A 19,002-nucleotide genomic window follows, 5' to 3' on the forward strand; every position below is an offset into this window, starting at 1 on the left:
CCCGAGGCCCGCTGGAATGCCCTGAAGATCACCGGCCTATTCCTGGTGAAGGTAAGCGCGAGTCCCGCAACACTTTTTTTTTTTTTTAAATGCGGCGGTTTTTCCGAATCCGTCGGGTTTTCCTTCAGCCACGCTCCCCGATTTCCGTCGCATGCATGCCGGCGCCGATGCGCCACAATCCGATCGCATTCGCCAAAATCCCGGGGCAATACAGGGAAAATCGGCGCAAATCGGAAATATTCGGGTAACACGTCGGGAAACCGCGAATCGGGCCCTTAGTAAATGACCCCCAATAACTCTCATGGCCCTGACCCAGTAGTGGATTTTAATATAGGTGGTTTGGGCAGTAGCCCGGGACTCAAGCCTTCTAGGGGGCCGATGGCCACCCAAACCACCCACCAAATTTTATACTGAGAAGGATCTTCACCCATGAATACTCATCTCTACCTGCTCTCAATACACAAGTACACAAGAGCCATTTCAGGGCCTTTCAAGGTCCTCCAAAGGTCCTGAAACCGCAGATTGAAAGCAGCAGAAGGGACACATCCTCCATTCCCAAGAAGCTGATTGTAGCACCAGATGTAGGAGGTGATTCCAGAACTGTAGGGGCTATAATATTCATACAGCCCAGGACCCATGGTGGTCTTAATACGACCCTGCCCTGACCACATGACCATGGGGGGCGGGGGGGGGGGGTGGATTACAGCAGCGACCTACCATTGGATCTTAATAAGGTAGATCCATGGTGTTAGGTTTCCTTTAAGCATACCTCCCATCTGTTCCGGATCCAGTGGGGCAGTCCTCTTTTTAAGGCTCTGCCGCGCTCGGCGGGAATTATGTGCCGGGACATCAGCATCCTCCGGACACCAAAAGAGCTGATTACCTGAGGGGGCAAAACAAAAGGAAATGCTGAGGGGGCGAAACAAGAGGGGAAGCTCCTGCGGGAAGGGGAACAAAATAAAGGGGGAGCGTCTGGGGGGAACAAAATTAATGGGGGCACAATTCGTGGATGAGCTGCTGGGGGGGGGGGGCACAATCTTTAGTCCCTCTTTCTCTCCTGCAAAAGTTGGACCGTGTAGAACAAAACTGGAAACGACACATTGTTCTGACCCAAAGAATGTCATTCGGCTGCACAGTGATACAGTGGGTTTTTTTTACATCGATTATACTACAAGGTCGCAGTGATGAGAACCCAGGCCATTCCCTGACATTCCGGCCAAGGTCCGAGGTCTCACGGTCATTGGTCTGTGATGCTTCGATCACCGCTGTGAGAATAAATGAAAGAATAAAATTGGTTTGGTAACTTGTCCCATCTGTAGTGTTGTTTTCCAGGTCACTTTTGACACTCATCAAGTGCCCTTTGGGATTTGTGTCCGTACACCGAGAGGTCAAGGCGGAGTTATGAGCTGTGTACACAACGTTAAGGCTGCGTTCACATGTGGCGTTTACATTAACTCCTCAAAACAGCCTTTGCAGATAACGCCGTGTGTGAACGCAGTCTAAACAGGGTAACGCACATCGGGGTCAGTCCGGGTAACACACAGGTTTTTTGTTATTTTACGTGTTTATTTCTACTTTGGGAAAATAAACAAAGTTTTAGCTCCTCTCGAACTAGAAAAATGTGATAAATCTGCAGAAAAAAACTGGGGGAAAATATCTATTTGCTGTGTTTTCCCTGTTGTCAGTGTCCTGAATAAATCCTATTTCTCAGCTGGGAGAACATTCCGGATTATTAGGATTTCCGAACCATTAGACTTCTGTAGTATTTATTATAATTAGGCAGATGCTCGTCCTCATTAGATAATCAGCCCCTCCCCCAGCACGTGTAGTCGCCTCTGACAGCCCCCGCTCTGCCACACACAACATGGCCGCCGCGCCCTGACATTGACAGCGTTCTGCTCGCTGACTAGGATTCTCTTCCCCCATTGGCTGTTGTCTGTCGGCTTTTGATTGGACAATCGCGTCCGCGGTTCTGATTGGTTTCCTCAGCTCCCGGTTTCTCTGGGATTGGTTGTCCTTTTGCAGTGCCAGAAAGATGGCGGCCTCGCTGGTGCCTGCGTGCGGGAGGTCGGTGCGGTTACTGCTCTCCAGCCGGGGGGTGCTGGGGTGCCGGCAGCTGAGCTCCGGGCCCGGGGACAGTCTGACCGGAGCCGTGCTGCACGACAAGCTGCGGAGCCAGCAGAAGGAGGTGAGACATGGAGTCACTGACCTGTCACCCCCTGACCTCCCCCTGACCTGCGCGACAGTGACACGTGATCTCAGGTCTCCAGACGTGTGTATCTGGATTTGCCCCATGTATCTGCCCCCACAATGATGTACCCTGTATCCTCCCTGTAGCTGCCCCCATAATGATGTACCCTGTACCCTCCCTGTAGCTGCCCCCATAATGATGTACCCTGTACCCTCCCTGTAGCTGCCCCCCACAATGATGTACCCTGTATCCTCCCTGTAGCTGCCCCCATAATGATGTACCGTGTACCCTCCCTGTAGCTGCCCCCCATAATGATGTACCCTGTACCCTCCCTGTAGCTGCCCCCATAATGATGTACCCTGTATCCTCCCTGTAGCTGCCCCCATAATGATGTACCCTGTACCCTCCCTGTAGCTGCCCCCATAATGATGTACCCTGTACCCTCCCTGTAGCTGCCCCCATAATGATGTACCCTGTACCCTCCCTGTAGCTGCCCCCATAATGATGTACCCTGTACCCTCCCTGTAGCTGCCCCCATAATGATGTACCCTGTACCCTCCCTGTAGCTGCCCCCCATAATGATGTACCCTGTACCCTCCCTGTAGCTGCCCCCATAATGATGTACCCTGTACCCTCCCTGTAGCTGCCCCCATAATGATGTACCCTGTACCCTCCCTGTAGCTGCCCCCATAATGATGTACCCTGTACCCTCCCTGTAGCTGCCCCCATAAGGATGTACCCTGTACCCTCCCTGTAGCTGCCCCCATAATGATGTACCCTGTACCCTCCCTGTAGCTGCCCCCATAATGATGTACCCTGTACCCTCCCTGTAGCTTCCCCCATGATGATGTACCCTGTACCCTCCCTGTAGCTGCCCCCATAATGATGTACCCTGTATCCTCCCTGTAGCTCCCCCCATAATGATGTACCCTGTACCCTCCCTGTTGCTGCCCCCATAATGATGTACCCTGTACACTCCCTGTAGCTCCCCCCATAATGATGTACCCTGTACCCTCCCTGTAGCTGCCCCCATAATGATGTACCCTGTACCCTCCCTGTAGCTGCCCCCATAATGATGTACCCTGTACCCTCCCTGTAGCTGCCCCCATAATGATGTACCCTGTACCCTCCCTGTAGCTGCCCCCATAATGATGTACCCTGTACCCTCCCTGTAGCTGCCCCCATGATGATGTACCCTGTACCCACCCTGTAGCTGCTCCCATAATGATGTACCCTGTACCCTCCCTGTATCTGCCCCCATAATGATGTACCCTGTACCCTCCCTGTAGCTGCCCCCATAATGATGTACCCTGTATCCTCCCTGTAGCTGCCCCCATAATGATGTACCCTGTACCCTCCCTGTAGCTGCCCCCATGATGATGTACCCTGTACCCTCCCTGTAGCTGCCCCCATAATGATGTACCCTCCCTGTAGCTGCCCCCATAATGATGTACCCTCCCTGTAGCTGCCCCCATAATGATGTACCCTCCCTGTAGCTGCCCCCATAATGATGTACCCTCCCTGTAGCTGCCCCCATAGTGATGTACCCTCCCTGTAGCTGCTCCCATAATGATGTACCCTGTACCCTCCCTGTAGCTGCCCCCATGATGATGTACCCTGTACACTCCCTGTAGCTTCCCCCATAATGATGTACCATGTACACTCCCTGTAGCTGCCCCCATAACGATGTACCCTGTACCCTCCCTGTAGCTGCCCCCATAACGATGTACCCTGTACCCTCCCTGTAGCTGCCCCCATAATGATGTACCCTGTACCCTCCCTGTAGCTGTCCCCATAATGATGTACCCTGTGCCCTCCGTGTAGCTGCCCCCATAACGATGTACCCTGTACCCTCCCTGTAGCTGCCCCCATAATGATGTACCCTGTACCCTCCCTGTAGCTGCCCCCATAATGATGTACCATGTACCCTCCCTGTAGCTGCCCCTATAATGATGTACCCTGTACCCTCCCTGTAGCTGCCCCCATAATGATGTACCCTGTACCCTCCCAGTAGCTGCCCCCATAATGATGTACCCTGTACCCTCCCTGTAGCTGCCCCCATAATGATGTACCCTGTACCCTCCCTGTAGCTGCCCCCATAATGATGTACCCTGTACCCTCCCTGTAGCTGCCCCCCATAATGATGTACCCTGTATCCTCCCTGTAGCTGCCCCCATAATGATGTACCCTGTACCCTCCCTGTAGCTGCCCCCATAATGATGTACCCTGTACCCTCCCTGTAGCTGCCCCCATAATGATGTACCCTGTACCCACCCTGTAGCTGCCCCCATAATGATGTACCCTGTACCCTCCCTGTAGCTGCCCCCATAATGATGTACCCTGTACCCTCCCTGTAGCTGCCCCCATAATGATGTACCCTGTATCCTCCCTGTAGCTGCCCCCATAATGATGTACCCTGTACCCTCCCTGTAGCTGCCCCCATAATGATGTACCCTGTACCCTCCCTGTAGCTGCCCCCATAATGATGTACCCTGTACTCTCCCTGTAGCTGCCCCCATAATGATGTACCCTGTACCCTCCCTGTAGCTGCCCCCATAATGATGTACCCTGTACCCTCCCTGTAGCTGCCCCCATAATGATGTACCCTGTACCCTCCCTGTAGCTGCCCCCATAATGATGTACCCTGTACCCTCCCTGTAGCTGCCCCCATAATGATGTACCCTGTATCCTCCCTGTAGCTGCCCCCATAATGATGTACCCTGTACCCTCCCTGTAGCTGCCCCCATAATGATGTACCCTGTACCCTCCCTGTAGCTGCCCCCATAATGATGTACCCTGTACCCTCCCTGTAGCTGCCCCCATAATGATGTACCCTGTACCCTCCCTGTAGCTGCCCCCATAATGATGTACCCTGTACCCTCCCTGTAGCTGCCCCCATAATGATGTACCCTGTACCCTCCCTGTAGCTGCCCCCATAATGATGTACCCTGTACCCTCCCTGTAGCTGCCCCCATAATGATGTACCCTGTACTCTCCCTGTAGCTGCCCCCATAATGATTTACCCTGTACCCTCCCTGTAGCTGCCCCCATAATGATGTACCCTGTACTCTCCCTGTAGCTGCCCCCATAATGATGTACCCTGTACCCTCCCTGTAGCTGCCCCCATAATGATGTACCCTGTACCCTCCCTGTAGCTGCCCCCATAATGATGTACCCTGTACCCTCCCTGTAGCTGCCCCCATAATGATGTACCCTGTACCCTCCCTGTAGCTGCCCCCATAATGATGTACCCTGTACACTCCCTGTAGCTGCCCCCATAATGATGTACCCTGTACCCTCCCTGTAGCTTCCCCCATGATGATGTACCCTGTACCCTCCCTGTAGCTGCCCCCATGATGATGTACCCTGTACCCTCCCTGTAGCTGCCCCCATAATGATGTACCCTGTATCCTCCCTGTAGCTCCCCCCATAATGATGTACCCTGTACCCTCCCTGTAGCTTCCCCCACGATGATGTACCCTGTACCCTCCCTGTAGCTGCCCCCACGATGATGTACCCTGTATCCTCCCTGTAGCTGCCCCCATAATGATGTACCCTGTATCCTCCCTGTAGCTCCCCCCATAATGATGTACCCTGTACCCACCCTGTAGCTGCTCCCATAATGATGTACCCTGTACCCTCCCTGTAGCTGCCCCCATAATGATGTACCCTGTACCCTCCCTGTAGCTGCCCCCATAATGATGTATCCTGTACCCACCCTGTAGCTGCTCCCATAATGATGTACCCTGTACCCTCCCTGTAGCTGCCCCCATAATGATGTACCCTGTATCCTCCCTGTAGCTGCCCCCATAATGATGTACCCTGTACCCTCCCTGTAGCTGCCCCCATGATGATGTACCCTGTACCCTCCCTGTAGCTGCCCCCATGATGATGTACCCTGTACCCTCCCTGTAGCTGCCCCCATAATGATGTACCCTCCCTGTAGCTGCTCCCATAATGATGTACCCTGTACCCTCCCTGTAGCTGCCCACATGATGATGTACCATGTACCCTCCCTGTAGCTGCCCCTATAATGATGTACCATGTACCCTCCCTGTAGCTGCCCCCATAATGATGTACCCTGTATCCTCCCTGTAGCTGCCCCCATAATGATGTACCATGTACCCTCCCTGTAGCTGCCCCTATAATGATGTACCCTGTACCCTCCCTGTAGCTGCCCCCATAATGATGTACCCTGTACCCTCCCTGTAGCTGCCCCCATAATGATGTACCCTGTACCCTCCCTGTAGCTGCCCCCATAATGATGTACCCTGTATCCTCCCTGTAGCTGCCCCCATAATGATGTACCCTGTATCCTCCCTGTAGCTGCCCCCATAATGATGTACCCTGTACCCTCCCTGTAGCTGCCCCCATAATGATGTACCCTGTACCCACCCTGTAGCTGCCCCCATAATGATGTACCCTGTACCCTCCCTGTAGCTGCCCCCATAATGATGTACCCTGTATCCTCCCTGTAGCTGCCCCCATAATGATGTACCCTGTACCCTGCCTGTAGCTGCCCCCATAATGATGTACCCTGTACCCTCCCTGTAGCTGCCCCCATAATGATGTACCCTGTACCCTCCCTGTAGCTGCCCCCATAATGATGTACCCTGTACCCTCCCTGTAGCTGCCCCCATAATGATGTACCCTGTACCCTCCCTGTAGCTGCCCCCATAATGATGTACCCTGTACCCTCCCTGTAGCTGCCCCCATAATGATGTACCCTGTACCCTCCCTGTAGCTGCCCCCATAATGATGTACCCTGTACTCTCCCTGTAGCTGCCCCCATAATGATGTACCCTGTACCCTCCCTGTAGCTGCCCCCATAATGATGTACCCTGTACCCTCCCTGTAGCTGCCCCCATAATGATGTACCCTGTACCCTCCCTGTAGCTGCCCCCATAATGATGTACCCTGTACCCTCCCTGTAGCTGCCCCCATAATGATGTACCCTGTACTCTCCCTGTAGCTGCCCCCATAGTGATGTACCCTGTACCCTCCCTGTAGCTGCCCCCATAATGATGTACCCTGTACCCTCCCTGTAGCTGCCCCCATAATGATGTACCCTGTACCCTCCCTGTAGCTGCCCCCCATAATGATGTACCCTGTATCCTCCCTGTAGCTGCCCCCATAATGATGTACCCTGTACCCTCCCTGTAGCTGCCCCCATAATGATGTACCCTGTACCCTCCCTGTAGCTGCCCCCATAATGATGTACCGTGTATCCTCCCTGTAGCTGCCCCCATAATGATGTACCCTGTACCCTCCCTGTAGCTGCCCCCATAATGATGTACCCTGTACCCTCCCTGTAGCTGCCCCCATAATGATGTACCCTGTACCCTCCCTGTAGCTGCCCCCATAATGATGTACCCTGTACCCTCCCTGTAGCTGCCCCCATAATGATGTATCCTGTACCCTCCCTGTAGCTGCCCCCATAATGATGTACCCTGTACCCTCCCTGTAGCTGCCCCCACAATGATGTACCCTGTACCCTCCCTGTAGCTGCCCCCATAATGATGTACCCTGTACCCTCCCTGTAGCTGCCCCCATAATGATGTACCATGTACCCTCCCTGTAGCTGCCCCCATAATGATGTACCCTGTATCCTCCCTGTAGCTGCCCCCATAATGATGTACCCTGTACTCTCCCTGTAGCTGCCCCCATAATGATGTACCCTGTACCCTCCCTGTAGCTGCCCCCATAATGATGTACCCTGTACCCTCCCTGTAGGTGCCCCCATAATGATGTACCCTGTATCCTCCCTGTAGCTGCTCCCATAATGATGTACCCTGTACCCTCCCTGTAGCTGCCCCCACAATGATGTACCGTGTACCCTCCCTGTAGCTGCCCCCATAATGATGTACCCTGTACCCTCCCTGTAGCTGCCCCCATAATGATGTACCCTGTATCCTCCCTGTAGCTGCCCCATAATGATGTACCCTGTACCCTCCCTGTAGCTGCCCCCATAATGATGTACCCTGTACCCTCCCTGTAGCTGCCCCCATAATGATGTACCCTGTACCCTCCCTGTAGCTGCCCCCATAATGATGTACCCTGTATCCTCCCTGTAGCTGCTCCCACAATGATGTACCCTGTACCCTCCCTGTAGCTGCCCCCACAATGATGTACCGTGTACCCTCCCTGTAGCTGCCCCCATAATGATGTACCCTGTACCCTCCCTGTAGCTGCCCCCATAATGATGTACCCTGTATCCTCCCTGTAGCTGCCCCATAATGATGTACCCTGTACCCTCCCTGTAGCTGCCCCCATAATGATGTACCCTGTACCCTCCCTGTAGCTGCCCCCATAATGATGTACCCTGTACTTTCCCTGTAGTGATGTGACCCCTCCTCCATCATTATTCACTACTACCCAAGCTGCTGTGCGCCCCTTTGTCAGCCCCCTCCCTGCTTACCCCTCACTTTCTGGTTCGGTTCTGATCTCCTCTCTATATCCGGATCTCTGCTGCTGTCAGTGAATGGCGTTTCCTCCAGCGTGTACAGAGATCCTGGATATTTTCCGGAGTCGTCGCTCTTGTCGGCTGGGGGCAGGTTGTAGTTGGAATTGATGCCCTTTTCCTCCTTTCTCTCCCTCCCGCAGACCTCGGAGGACGCACAGGGTAACCCCGAATCCGAGGAACAGCAGAGGAAGCAGAAGGAAAACAAAGCCCGGGCTAAGAAGTTCCTCCTGCGGACGGCCGGGGTGCTGGGCCTGGTGGGGAGCGGCTTTATGGTCTATACATTCGGTGAGGGCCCGGGGGGGATGGGGAAGGGGGTGACACGTCTCATTCATTGCCCTCTGACATCTTCTCTCTTCTGGATGCAGGGAGCAGCGCATTGGACGAGGAGGGAAATAAGGTAAGAGGCTCCGGGGGTCCCCAACCTGCTGTATACACCTAACGGAAACCCATCTTGATAAACCAGGGACATTACCCATAGATCCAGGCACCGGGACTGTGGTATCTTCTTATATATTCGTTATTCATGGCCTCCTTCCTTCTAAAATCAACTTGTAAAATTATGCAGCTTCAGAGGCTGTTACACTTTTCCCTCTCACTATGAGAGATCAGGCAAAGGAAGACCCCACCTGTCACCGGCTCTATTACCTGCCCCCCAGTCATACAAGTTGGCTGCTCAGAGGGTCTGAGGATGAATAGGGGTCCTTAAGGGGTTGACCAGTGGTGCCCATCACAATCCTCCCCATGATAATATGATCGATAATTCAGGAGAAACACAGCAGCCGGTTCCCATTACACTGCAGCAGGGAAATGGTGCGTCACAATGTATCGGTGAAGTCAATGGGCAGAGAATGGGACTCCTAGCATCATGGTTATACATGATTACAGTGTCCGCACTGATACAGCAATGTACACTTGAGCGAGGAAGCAGCGACTCCTAACTCTTATCAACATCTCCGGCGTTGTGGACGGTCCGTGAAATCTGGCATGCGCACTACAACTCCCAGCATGCCATTTCTCCCCTGTAGTTCTGCATGTTTTTGGCTTGTATAAATAATGACTTCAGTACTGATAATACACCACTAGGGGGCGGTGCTGCTCTCATCATTGTACTGTATAGGCTCAGTGTCTCCAGCAGCTACACATGAAGTCTCGTCTCTATATGGAACAAATACTCACGTGTCGGGAAGCAATGTACAGGCGGCCCCCTACTTAAGGACACCCGACTTACAGACGACCCCTAGTTACAGACGGACCCCTCTGCCCCCTGTGACCTCTGGTGACCTCTCTGGATGTTACTATAGTCTCAGGCTGCAATGATCAGCTGTAAGGTGTCTGTAATGAAGCTTTATTGATAATCCTTGGTCCCATTACAGCAAAAATTTTGAAACTACAATTCTCATTGGGGCAAAAAAAAATGTTGTCTGGATCTACAATTATAAAATATACAGTTTCTACTTACATACAAATTCAACTTAAGAACAAGGCTATGGAACCTATCTTGTACTTCGCCTGGGGACTGTCTGTATAGGACATACAGGCGGTCCCCTACTTAAGAACACTCGACTTACATACGACCCCTAGTTACAAACGGACCTCTGGATGTTGGTAATTTACTATATTTTAGCCTTAGGATACAATAATCAGCTGTAACAGTTATCACAGGCGTCTGTAATGAAGCTTTATTGTTAGTCCTGGTTCTTATTACAACCCAACATTTTTAAAATCCAATTGTCACAGAGACCAAAAAAGTTCTGGCTGGGATTACAATGATAAAATATACAGTTCCGACTTACATACAAATTCAATTTAAGAACAAACCTACAAACCCTGTATGTAACCCGGGGACTGCCTGTATAGAGATATATATCTCCTTTGCTTTGGGGTCTGTAGAGCTAAGCTGCAATACCAAGAACAGCCACTATATAATGTATGGCACTGTGAATAGACCACAGGGCTTTTCTAAGGAAATCTCCTATCACAATCCATCCTGATAAACCAGGGACATTTACTCCTAGATCCAGGCACCAGGGCTATGGGATCTCTTTATATCTGGTATCCATGGCCTCAGTCCTTCATAAATCAATGTTTAAAAGTATGCTAATGAATCTGAAGAGCTCTGCAGGACGTTACCAGAGCCCCTCCATGCTGTCGCTTCCGAGGCTGTTACACGGTCTCCCCTTGGCAGTTTCCCCTTCCTTTGCCATATGTAAACTCATAAAGTGGAAGGGGGTAAGTGCCCCTGGTTTATCAGGATGGATATCAATGGTAGAGTTCCTGTAATGAATTATAATGTATCTGTAGGTTATGGTGGTGTAAATGTATGTAGGTTTTTGGGTCATTTATTTATGCGTCGCCTTCTTCAAACAGCGCAAAACCTTGGGAGATCATCACAATCTCGGTCAGATACAATGACGGTCTGTAGTCTCCTTGCATATAGTGTAGTGGATGGATGACTCCCATCATCCTGCACACAAATGTGGTTGGTCCTTGGAAAAAAGGACTGTGTGTATCATTATTTATACAAGCCAAAAACATGCAGAACTACAGGGGAGACATGGCAGGCTGGGAGTTGTAGTGCGCCGGCCAGATGTCACTGACTATCCATAGTGATAAGAGAAAGGGGTCCCTGCTTCCCCACTTAACATCCCTGACCCTAATCCTATATAACTGCGACGCTCGGAGTCCCAGCCTTTGCCCCGTTGACCTCCGGCCTGTCCACATTACATTTTCCACGGAGTGGCCTGACCCGTATCGCCCATTGTCTTCACGGACACAATGCGACGCTCCATTTCCCTGCTGCAGTGTAATAGTTACCGGTCCTGCGTCTTCCTCCCGCATTATCTCATGGTGGGGGGATTGTATGTGATACATTACATGTAGGACCTTATTAAAGTGATACAGGCCCCTTTTTATTTCCCGGTCTGTGTGAGAATAGTTCCCACGGCCTGGTCTGGGCTTTAATGTGCTGGGAATATCACACGTGGGGTATAATGGTGCCCACTTCACAGTCCGGTGACAAGTGTGTCCCTCCCTGAAGTGATGGGGACTTGTGCCGCCCGCCGGCCCGCAGCTTCCTCTCGCTCCTCTTTGATGTGGGACAGAAGGTATGAAGCCACTTTTACTGTTATTAGGAGGGGTATGTGAAGAGGAAGCCCGGAGCATCTTTCCCACGCTTTGAAGCCTGTATTACACTAATAGCTGTAGAGCCCCCCATGATCCGATGACTCCCCTAAACTCCATAGGTCCCTTCTATATCAGTGAGGTGACACCTTCTATGAACATTCAAGTCCTATCTGTGTCTAGAGGCCGTAGGACCCAACTTTTCCATTGGTTACTAATCTAACAAGGTGGTAATAGCAGCTTGGTAGTCACCCAGCTTTCCCAGAACCTGATAAGAATGAAGAAAGCAGCACATGACTGGGTATAATGTCTGTGGGAACAGCAGCCCCTGTCATTCCCTGACACATGGCAGGTATTGGCGGTGGTGTCTGTCCCGTCCCTTTAATCTTTAGCTTCCTGTTGACGCCTGGGCTTCCTCTCCCGGCCTTTGATATGCGCCGGGTATCACCTTGCTGTGACGGCCACACTTGTCACCCCGGCCGGGCACACTCCTAGGTGTCTGCGCGCTTTGATGGTTACTGTGTGTTTAGCAGCACACTTCTCCATTGTGTTCCCACTCTCACGTCTTTTACATAATTGTGCCGCTCCTATAGAGTGTGAGCTCTCCGCACACATCCGGGGGCCATATGGACACACATTACCTTCCCATATAATATACAAACCTGTATACAAGTCATGTCCTGGAGGACCCAAACCTTGCAGCACTACACAGTCTCTTTTATAGGGGTGATCCCTCATTGCCTGGACCCCCCCCACTATTCAGCATGGTGGATTGGGGATCACACAGTGGGCCCCCATAGTATTAGGATTTATGTTTAGAGATGAGCGGCCCCAATGTTCTGGTTAGGCCGTGCAACCCGGACCTGTTCAGCCACCAATCTGGCAATATGTCTGGATCGCTTGAGATGGGCCAAACATTGGTTCCGCTCATCCCTACCTATGAATCCTATGGGATCCTAATAATATCCATGCTACTAGCCACGGCTGTGATTGACCAGGGGCGACACCACCACCAATCCAGCAATATGTCCCAAACATGAACCCTAAACTCGAACGTGAAAATCGGGTCTGCTCATCTCCGTTTATAGGATATTTTTCAGTCCGTTTAAATGTGAAACGTTTTGGATCTCTGCTTGCTGTGGTCCGATGTTTAATGTCTTCTCTCATCTCTTCCAGATCCCTGATGAGTTTGACAATGGTGAGTGCAAGGACGGTCCTATAAATAATTATAATGCTTTATATGGCGCCATCATAGTCTGCAGCGCAGTACAGGTCATTGGGGATATAACACAGTAATTACATCAAACAATAGTAATGAGGGCCCTGTTCCCAGGAGCTTACAATCTACAAGGATCTGTAGGATAGTCCAATGATGGAGTTTTGGAGGCTTCCAACAGTTCCAGAGTGACCTGTTGCCTCCATGGCGCTGCTGCTATGTTGGTTAAAGGGTTTGTCTTCTCCCTGCTCCTCATTTTCAGTGGCTGCCACTTAGGGGTGCAGCACCTAATGACTGAAATAAGCACCCACATATATTTTCCTTTGATATTGTCAGTTTCCTTGTCGCTACCTGATCGTTACTGATCTACCATAAGCCGACTCCATCGCTCTGTCTTCTCCTCTGCACGAGCTTTATCTGAGCTGCAATACCACACGCAGCCAGTACACGAGCGTGGCGCTGCTTCCATAAGTGCAGGACACTACACACTTCATGATTTTTCTACAATCTGTTAACCAGTCGCCTTCCTTCTTGCAGATCCTCCAGTCGCGCAACAGATTAAAAGGACGTATAAATATTTCAAGGACTATCGGCAGGTGAGTTACCTCTGCCTGTACCCCCCTCCTGCCCTCAGGTGTGCCGCACTTGCTCACCTGTTCCCCCATCCTTCCATTCTCTAGATGATCATAGAACCTACAAGCCCCAAATTGCTTCCGGATCCCCTGAAGGAGCCGTACTACCAGCCGCCGTACACCCTGGTCCTGGAGCTGAAGAACGTCCTGCTGCACCCCGAGTGGTCGGTAAGTCGGGGTCACGACGTCCTCGTTTGTCCTTTGTCGGCCAGCTGCTATTACTTCTGATGGTGTGTGGTGCAGTACAAGATGCCGCCTGTGGACTTGGGTGGCACTTTGTGTCTCATGTTGTTCTCTGCTCTCAGTTAGAAACAGGATGGAGGTTCAAGAAGCGGGCCGGCATCGACAACCTCTTCCAGCAGCTGGCACCTCTGTATGAAATCGTTATCTTTACCTCAGAAACTGGCATGGTAGGTACAAGCTGCGCCCCCTACTGGCTGCCCCTTGTCATATGGAGGGGCCTCCTTTATAATACATGAGCCCACTGATGGCCTATAATGGAACAACTCATTAACATGTCCACACCTGTCACGTCAGCCCCTTCTTTTGCCATTGGGGACCCCGCTTCCTACATGTGTAGACACCCAACACATCTAACACAACGTGCTTTGTTCTGCAGACCGCATTCCCCCTCATCGACGGCCTGGACCCGCACGGCTTTGTATCGTACCGCCTATTCCGAGACGCCACGCGTTATTCAGATGGACACCACGTCAAGGTAATCCTCAGCTTGGTTATTGGACTTCGTTTCATGCCTATACTGCTGCCTGTGACTTGCCCTATGTCCTCCATATGTGCTCCAACATCCTGGTCTTAAAGGGGAACTCCATTTTACATCCTAGTGTCAAAGTAAAATATTTTTTAAAATCTAGAGTACTCGCCCGATACTCGGACAGCCTCCGGCTCGACTTTCATCTGCTCTCTGGTGAAGCAGATCCCGTGCACGCTCATCTCTTCCGTTTTTATTTTTCCAGGATATCTCGTGTCTGAACAGGGACCCGGAGCGGGTAGTGATCGTAGATTGTAACCGAGAAGCGTTCAAGCTGCAACCATACAACGGCCTGGCGATAAAAGCTTGGGACGGGAACTCCGAAGACCGGGCGCTCTATGACCTCACCACCTTCCTGAAGAGTGAGTGTGCTGCGTCGGTGGGGATACGACTGCTGAGACCCCCGGTGCTCACGTGACTGAGGGTCCTGTTCCCTCTAGTGATGACTGGATTTGTACTGTCCCATAGACAGTGATGGGGAGAGAAGGGTGTATGCTATCATAGGGGAGGAAGGGCACCCCTGTTCCCACTGCTTTAACCCCCTATGATCAAGCAGTAGCCCAGCCCTGATTGGTTTAGTGCTCAGAGCTGGGGTTACGGAACAGTGTGTCATTTCATCTGCTGATGTCCTATGGTATCAAGGATCATCCTATCACTTCTTAAAATCTTCTCTCGTCCGTCACAGCTATAGCAACGAGCGGCGTCAGCGATGTCCGCACAGTCCTTGAGAACTACTCCCTGGAGGAGGACCCATTAGAGGCCTTTAAACGCAGACAGACCCAGCTGGAGCAGGTACAGAGTCGTGTTATATATCTGGGGAGGGGGGTCCCACATTGACCAAGGCTCAGAGGTTATTATACAACAGATTGGATGTGATGGGAACAAGGTTTTATGTGCATGACTTGTATTTCTGGGGGTGATCCGTGTCCTCACACTGCTGTGCTCTTGGCTCTCTGCACTCCTCCTCTTCATCTCAGAGGCCGCTTTAGTGTTTGATCAGAACCAGCTAAATCAGGGAGAGGAGGAGATGTAAAGCAGCTTAGTAAGTGGATAGTTTATCAATGTTTGTCACGAGAATTACACGGGTTGGTACAGCGGAGCATTGCTGTGCTCCGTGCTCTGTGCATTGAGCTGCTGCACAACGCCGCGACTCCGAGTGAAGACTGCAGCCGGATAATCCACTATCAACTCTGAAAAGGCATAGAGCACAGCAGTGTGAGGACACACATATGATATATATCACCTGGTTTCTGTGTCCTGTGTATTACTGTCATCACTTTCCTCTTCCCCCGCAGGAGGAGCAGCAGAGATTAGCAGAACTATCGCAGCTCAGTAAAAGGCAGCCCATGTCATTAGGATCTATCGCCGGACGCTTCTGGCCTCGCTCTAAACAGCAGTGACCACCGCAGCCCCCCCCCCCCCTACTGGCCACGCGAAGACTGAGGAGTACGAGGCGACCCCCCCCGCCATCCCTGTGTACATATAGAGGGGACCTAGTCCTTGGGTCGGACATGTGTGTGCGGCATCGTGTGGATATATGAATAAAACTTTTTGTAGACTTATTTTGTCACGTGCATTAATTACTACAAGTCACTGATGTCACATCCCCTACTGGGCCACCAGTGATGTCAGGCCTCCCCTGGTGTTCCTCCAGTCTCCTGGTGGTTCCCCAGTAGCATCACGTGCCCTGTTGTGTGTTGTCATGTCCCCGCTGATCCCCTTGGGGTGCCACGTGCTCTGGCGGTCCCCCTGTTATGTGTTTTTTTTTGTTTTTTTTTTGCTGTATCTGTATTATCCCCCTACTTATAGGAGTCCCACCACTAGGACTCCACAGATCCTGCACATGTGTGCATTTAAGGGGATTTTCCGGTGGTACTGGATATTATCCTCCCGTTACCCCCGACAGGCCGAGCTGTGTTTGCAAAGTTGCCTCTTGTGTAATCCGTGATTGAGCTAGGCCCCGCCCATCAGGTCATGTGATTGTTTCCCTGCAACCAGCCAGAAAACCAACCGCGTGCAATCCGTTTTTTTCACAACCCATTAGACTTCTATGGAACCTGAGCTGCAAACCCGGATTATAGTAGGCCCAACTCTGAGACCCCCCTAACCCGGCACCAGGACTGAGGATCCTCTGCACAGTGGCGTAACTAGAAGAGGCAGGGCCCCATAGCAGACTTCTGATGGAGACCCCCTGGCGGCTTAAATATATACATATTACATTCCTATATACATAAACATACAGTTCATCACTCATACATACACATTTATACACTGTTACACACATATAGAGAATATACACATCACATATACACACATGCAGTGCCACATACAGACATACAGCTTACATACACACATAAGGTACTGTATTTATACACACCATACACCATATACACATACAGCATATACACCTCACATATACACACCTACAGTGCCATATACAGACATACAGCTTACATACACACATAACGTACTGTATATATACACACCATACAGCATATACACATCACAGATACACACACTTAAACAATATATATACCACAATGTGCAGTGTAATATGTATATAATGGTGCACATTCTTCATTGCTTAGTGTCAGGTCGGATGACTGGGCCCCCTGACACTGTGGGCCCCTTAGCGGCTGCTATGGCTGCTACCACTGTAGTTACGCCCCTGTCGCTGTCACTGTGTATCTGTATAATTCCATCACATTATCATACATCACATTTGTATCCATTGATCTCATATTTATCTACTGCGCTAAAGCTCCGATATTTATTCATCCATCTCATACTCTTTTCTATTGTTTGACCTAATATCTTACTATATATCTACTTATCCTCTATCAAAGCTCATGTCTATTCCCATCTATGGTTCTAGTTACATATCTATCCCATATCCATAGATATACATCTCATCTCTTATTTCTATCGATTGAAATCATATCTATCGAACTCATATATCTCACTGTGGCTCAGAGGTTAGCATTGCAGCCTTGCAGCGCTGGGTTCTACTGCAAGGTCAACATCTGCAAAGAGTTTGTGTGTTCTCTCCGTGTTTGTGTGGGTTTCCTCTGGGTCCCCCGTTTTCCTCCCACACTGCAAAACCATACTGGTAGATTGATTAGATTGGGGACAGCGACTGATTTGGCAAATTTTGTGCAGAGCTGTGTAATCTGTGTGCGCTATATAACTAAAGGAATTACAGGCGGTCCCCTGCTTAAGAACACTCGACTTACAGACGACCCCTAGTTAGGCTACAATAATCAGCTGTAACAGTTATCACAGGCGTCTGCAATGAAGATTTATCGTTAATCCTGATTCTTATGACAACCCAACATTTTTAAAATCCAAGTGTCACAGAGACCAAAAAAAATTTGTCTGGAGCTACAATTATAAAATATACAGTTCCGACTTACATACAAATTCAGCTTAAGAACAAACCTACAGACCCTATCCTGTACATAACCCGGGGACTGCCTGTATAATTATTTTATATATACAGGCGGTCCCCTACTTAAGAACAACCGACTTACAGACGACCCCTAGTTAAAGACGGACCCCTCTGCCCCCTGTGACCTCTCTGGATGTTACTATAGTCCCAGGCTGCAGGGATCAGCTGTAATGTGTATGTAATGAAGATTTTTTGATAATCCTTGGTCCCAGTTTCAACTTGCATACAAATTCAACTTATGAACAAACCTATGAACCCTATCATGTATGTAACCCAGGGACTGCCTGTATATATATTTCTATTTATCTATCATCTATCTGCTATCTATCCCTTATTCATCTGTCACATCTATCTCTCTCATATCTATCTTATCTAGTTATCTGTCTCACATATATCTATACATCTATACTCCTATGTGTATATATAACCCGTGTTCACACAAAGGAACAGGCACATGTCTCCAGTTTGGGGGGTAACGTTCCGTTTTGTGTCCTATCATATGTAAATATCATATTGATTGCTGGATGTCCGGGGGTTATAAACCATCTGTGCCATTTACATAGTGACCCTGTAGTCGTCCTCCCCGGACCTTTATTACTCCCTCTCTTCTCACTCTTGTATTTGCTAATTTTTGGTCGTTTTTGAAACAATTGTTTCGCATTGTTTAATACAAAATGTTTCAGTAGGCGGAGCTACAAGAGGGAGGCGGTTATAGATTTCTAGTGGATTGTGGGAAACAATGTGTTCTCCTGGGATCGCCCCCCCCCCCCCCCGACTTGTTCCAAATAATAAAAAAATTGGGATTATCCGAGGGGGTGTGGAGCCTGGGACCCACGGGTCTGGAAGAGTCAATAGTCGGGGACTGATTTCCCACCTGACCCCTGGGGGAATCTATGGGAACTGAACTCCAGGATGAAAGGAAACTCTCAGAACTTGATTCCGTTAGTCCGAAATTTTTAGCAATTACAATTTAAAGAAAAAGTTTTTTTAAAAATTGCATATATTGCATATATATATTGATATATTGCATATATCTGTGAATAGGAGTTTACCCTATTCACAGAATAGTTCCCTAATATCAGATTGCTGGGGGTCCAGCACCCCCTTATAGATCAAGTCATCAACAGAGAATGGGACAGGAGGGAGACAGTGCCATTCTGAGT

The 19,002-nt window shown here is 50.2% G+C and overlaps 1 protein-coding gene across 1 annotated transcript; it reads left to right on the plus strand.

Annotated features, from left to right (window-relative positions):
- Window positions 1-1,895: 1,895 nt before the first annotated feature.
- On the plus strand, window positions 1,896-15,949 carry TIMM50 (translocase of inner mitochondrial membrane 50). Its single transcript, XM_072123731.1, has 11 exons — window positions 1,896-2,188; window positions 8,795-8,939; window positions 9,020-9,051; window positions 12,951-12,972; window positions 13,528-13,586; window positions 13,671-13,790; window positions 13,928-14,032; window positions 14,242-14,340; window positions 14,597-14,753; window positions 15,077-15,183; window positions 15,687-15,949. The coding sequence occupies exons 1-11, from the start codon at window positions 2,036-2,038 to the stop codon at window positions 15,789-15,791; spliced, it is 1,104 nt and encodes a 367-aa protein (XP_071979832.1). The 5' UTR covers window positions 1,896-2,035; the 3' UTR covers window positions 15,792-15,949.
- The last annotated feature ends 3,053 nt before the right edge of the window (window positions 15,950-19,002 follow it).

Source organism: Engystomops pustulosus, chromosome 9 (assembly GCF_040894005.1).
Source record: "Engystomops pustulosus chromosome 9, aEngPut4.maternal, whole genome shotgun sequence".
NCBI lineage: Eukaryota > Metazoa > Chordata > Amphibia > Anura > Leptodactylidae > Engystomops > Engystomops pustulosus.

Excerpts from the sequence above, each read along its gene's own strand:
- TIMM50 (XM_072123731.1), top strand. The coding sequence starts at position 2,036 with ATGGCGGCCTCGCTGGTGCCTGCGTGCGGGAGGTCGGTGCGGTTACTG. Across the intron at positions 14,341-14,596 it reads CAGATGGACACCACGTCAAG|GATATCTCGTGTCTGAACAG; the intron begins GTAATCCTCAGC and ends TTATTTTTCCAG. Across the intron at positions 15,184-15,686 it reads GACAGACCCAGCTGGAGCAG|GAGGAGCAGCAGAGATTAGC; the intron begins GTACAGAGTCGT and ends CTTCCCCCGCAG.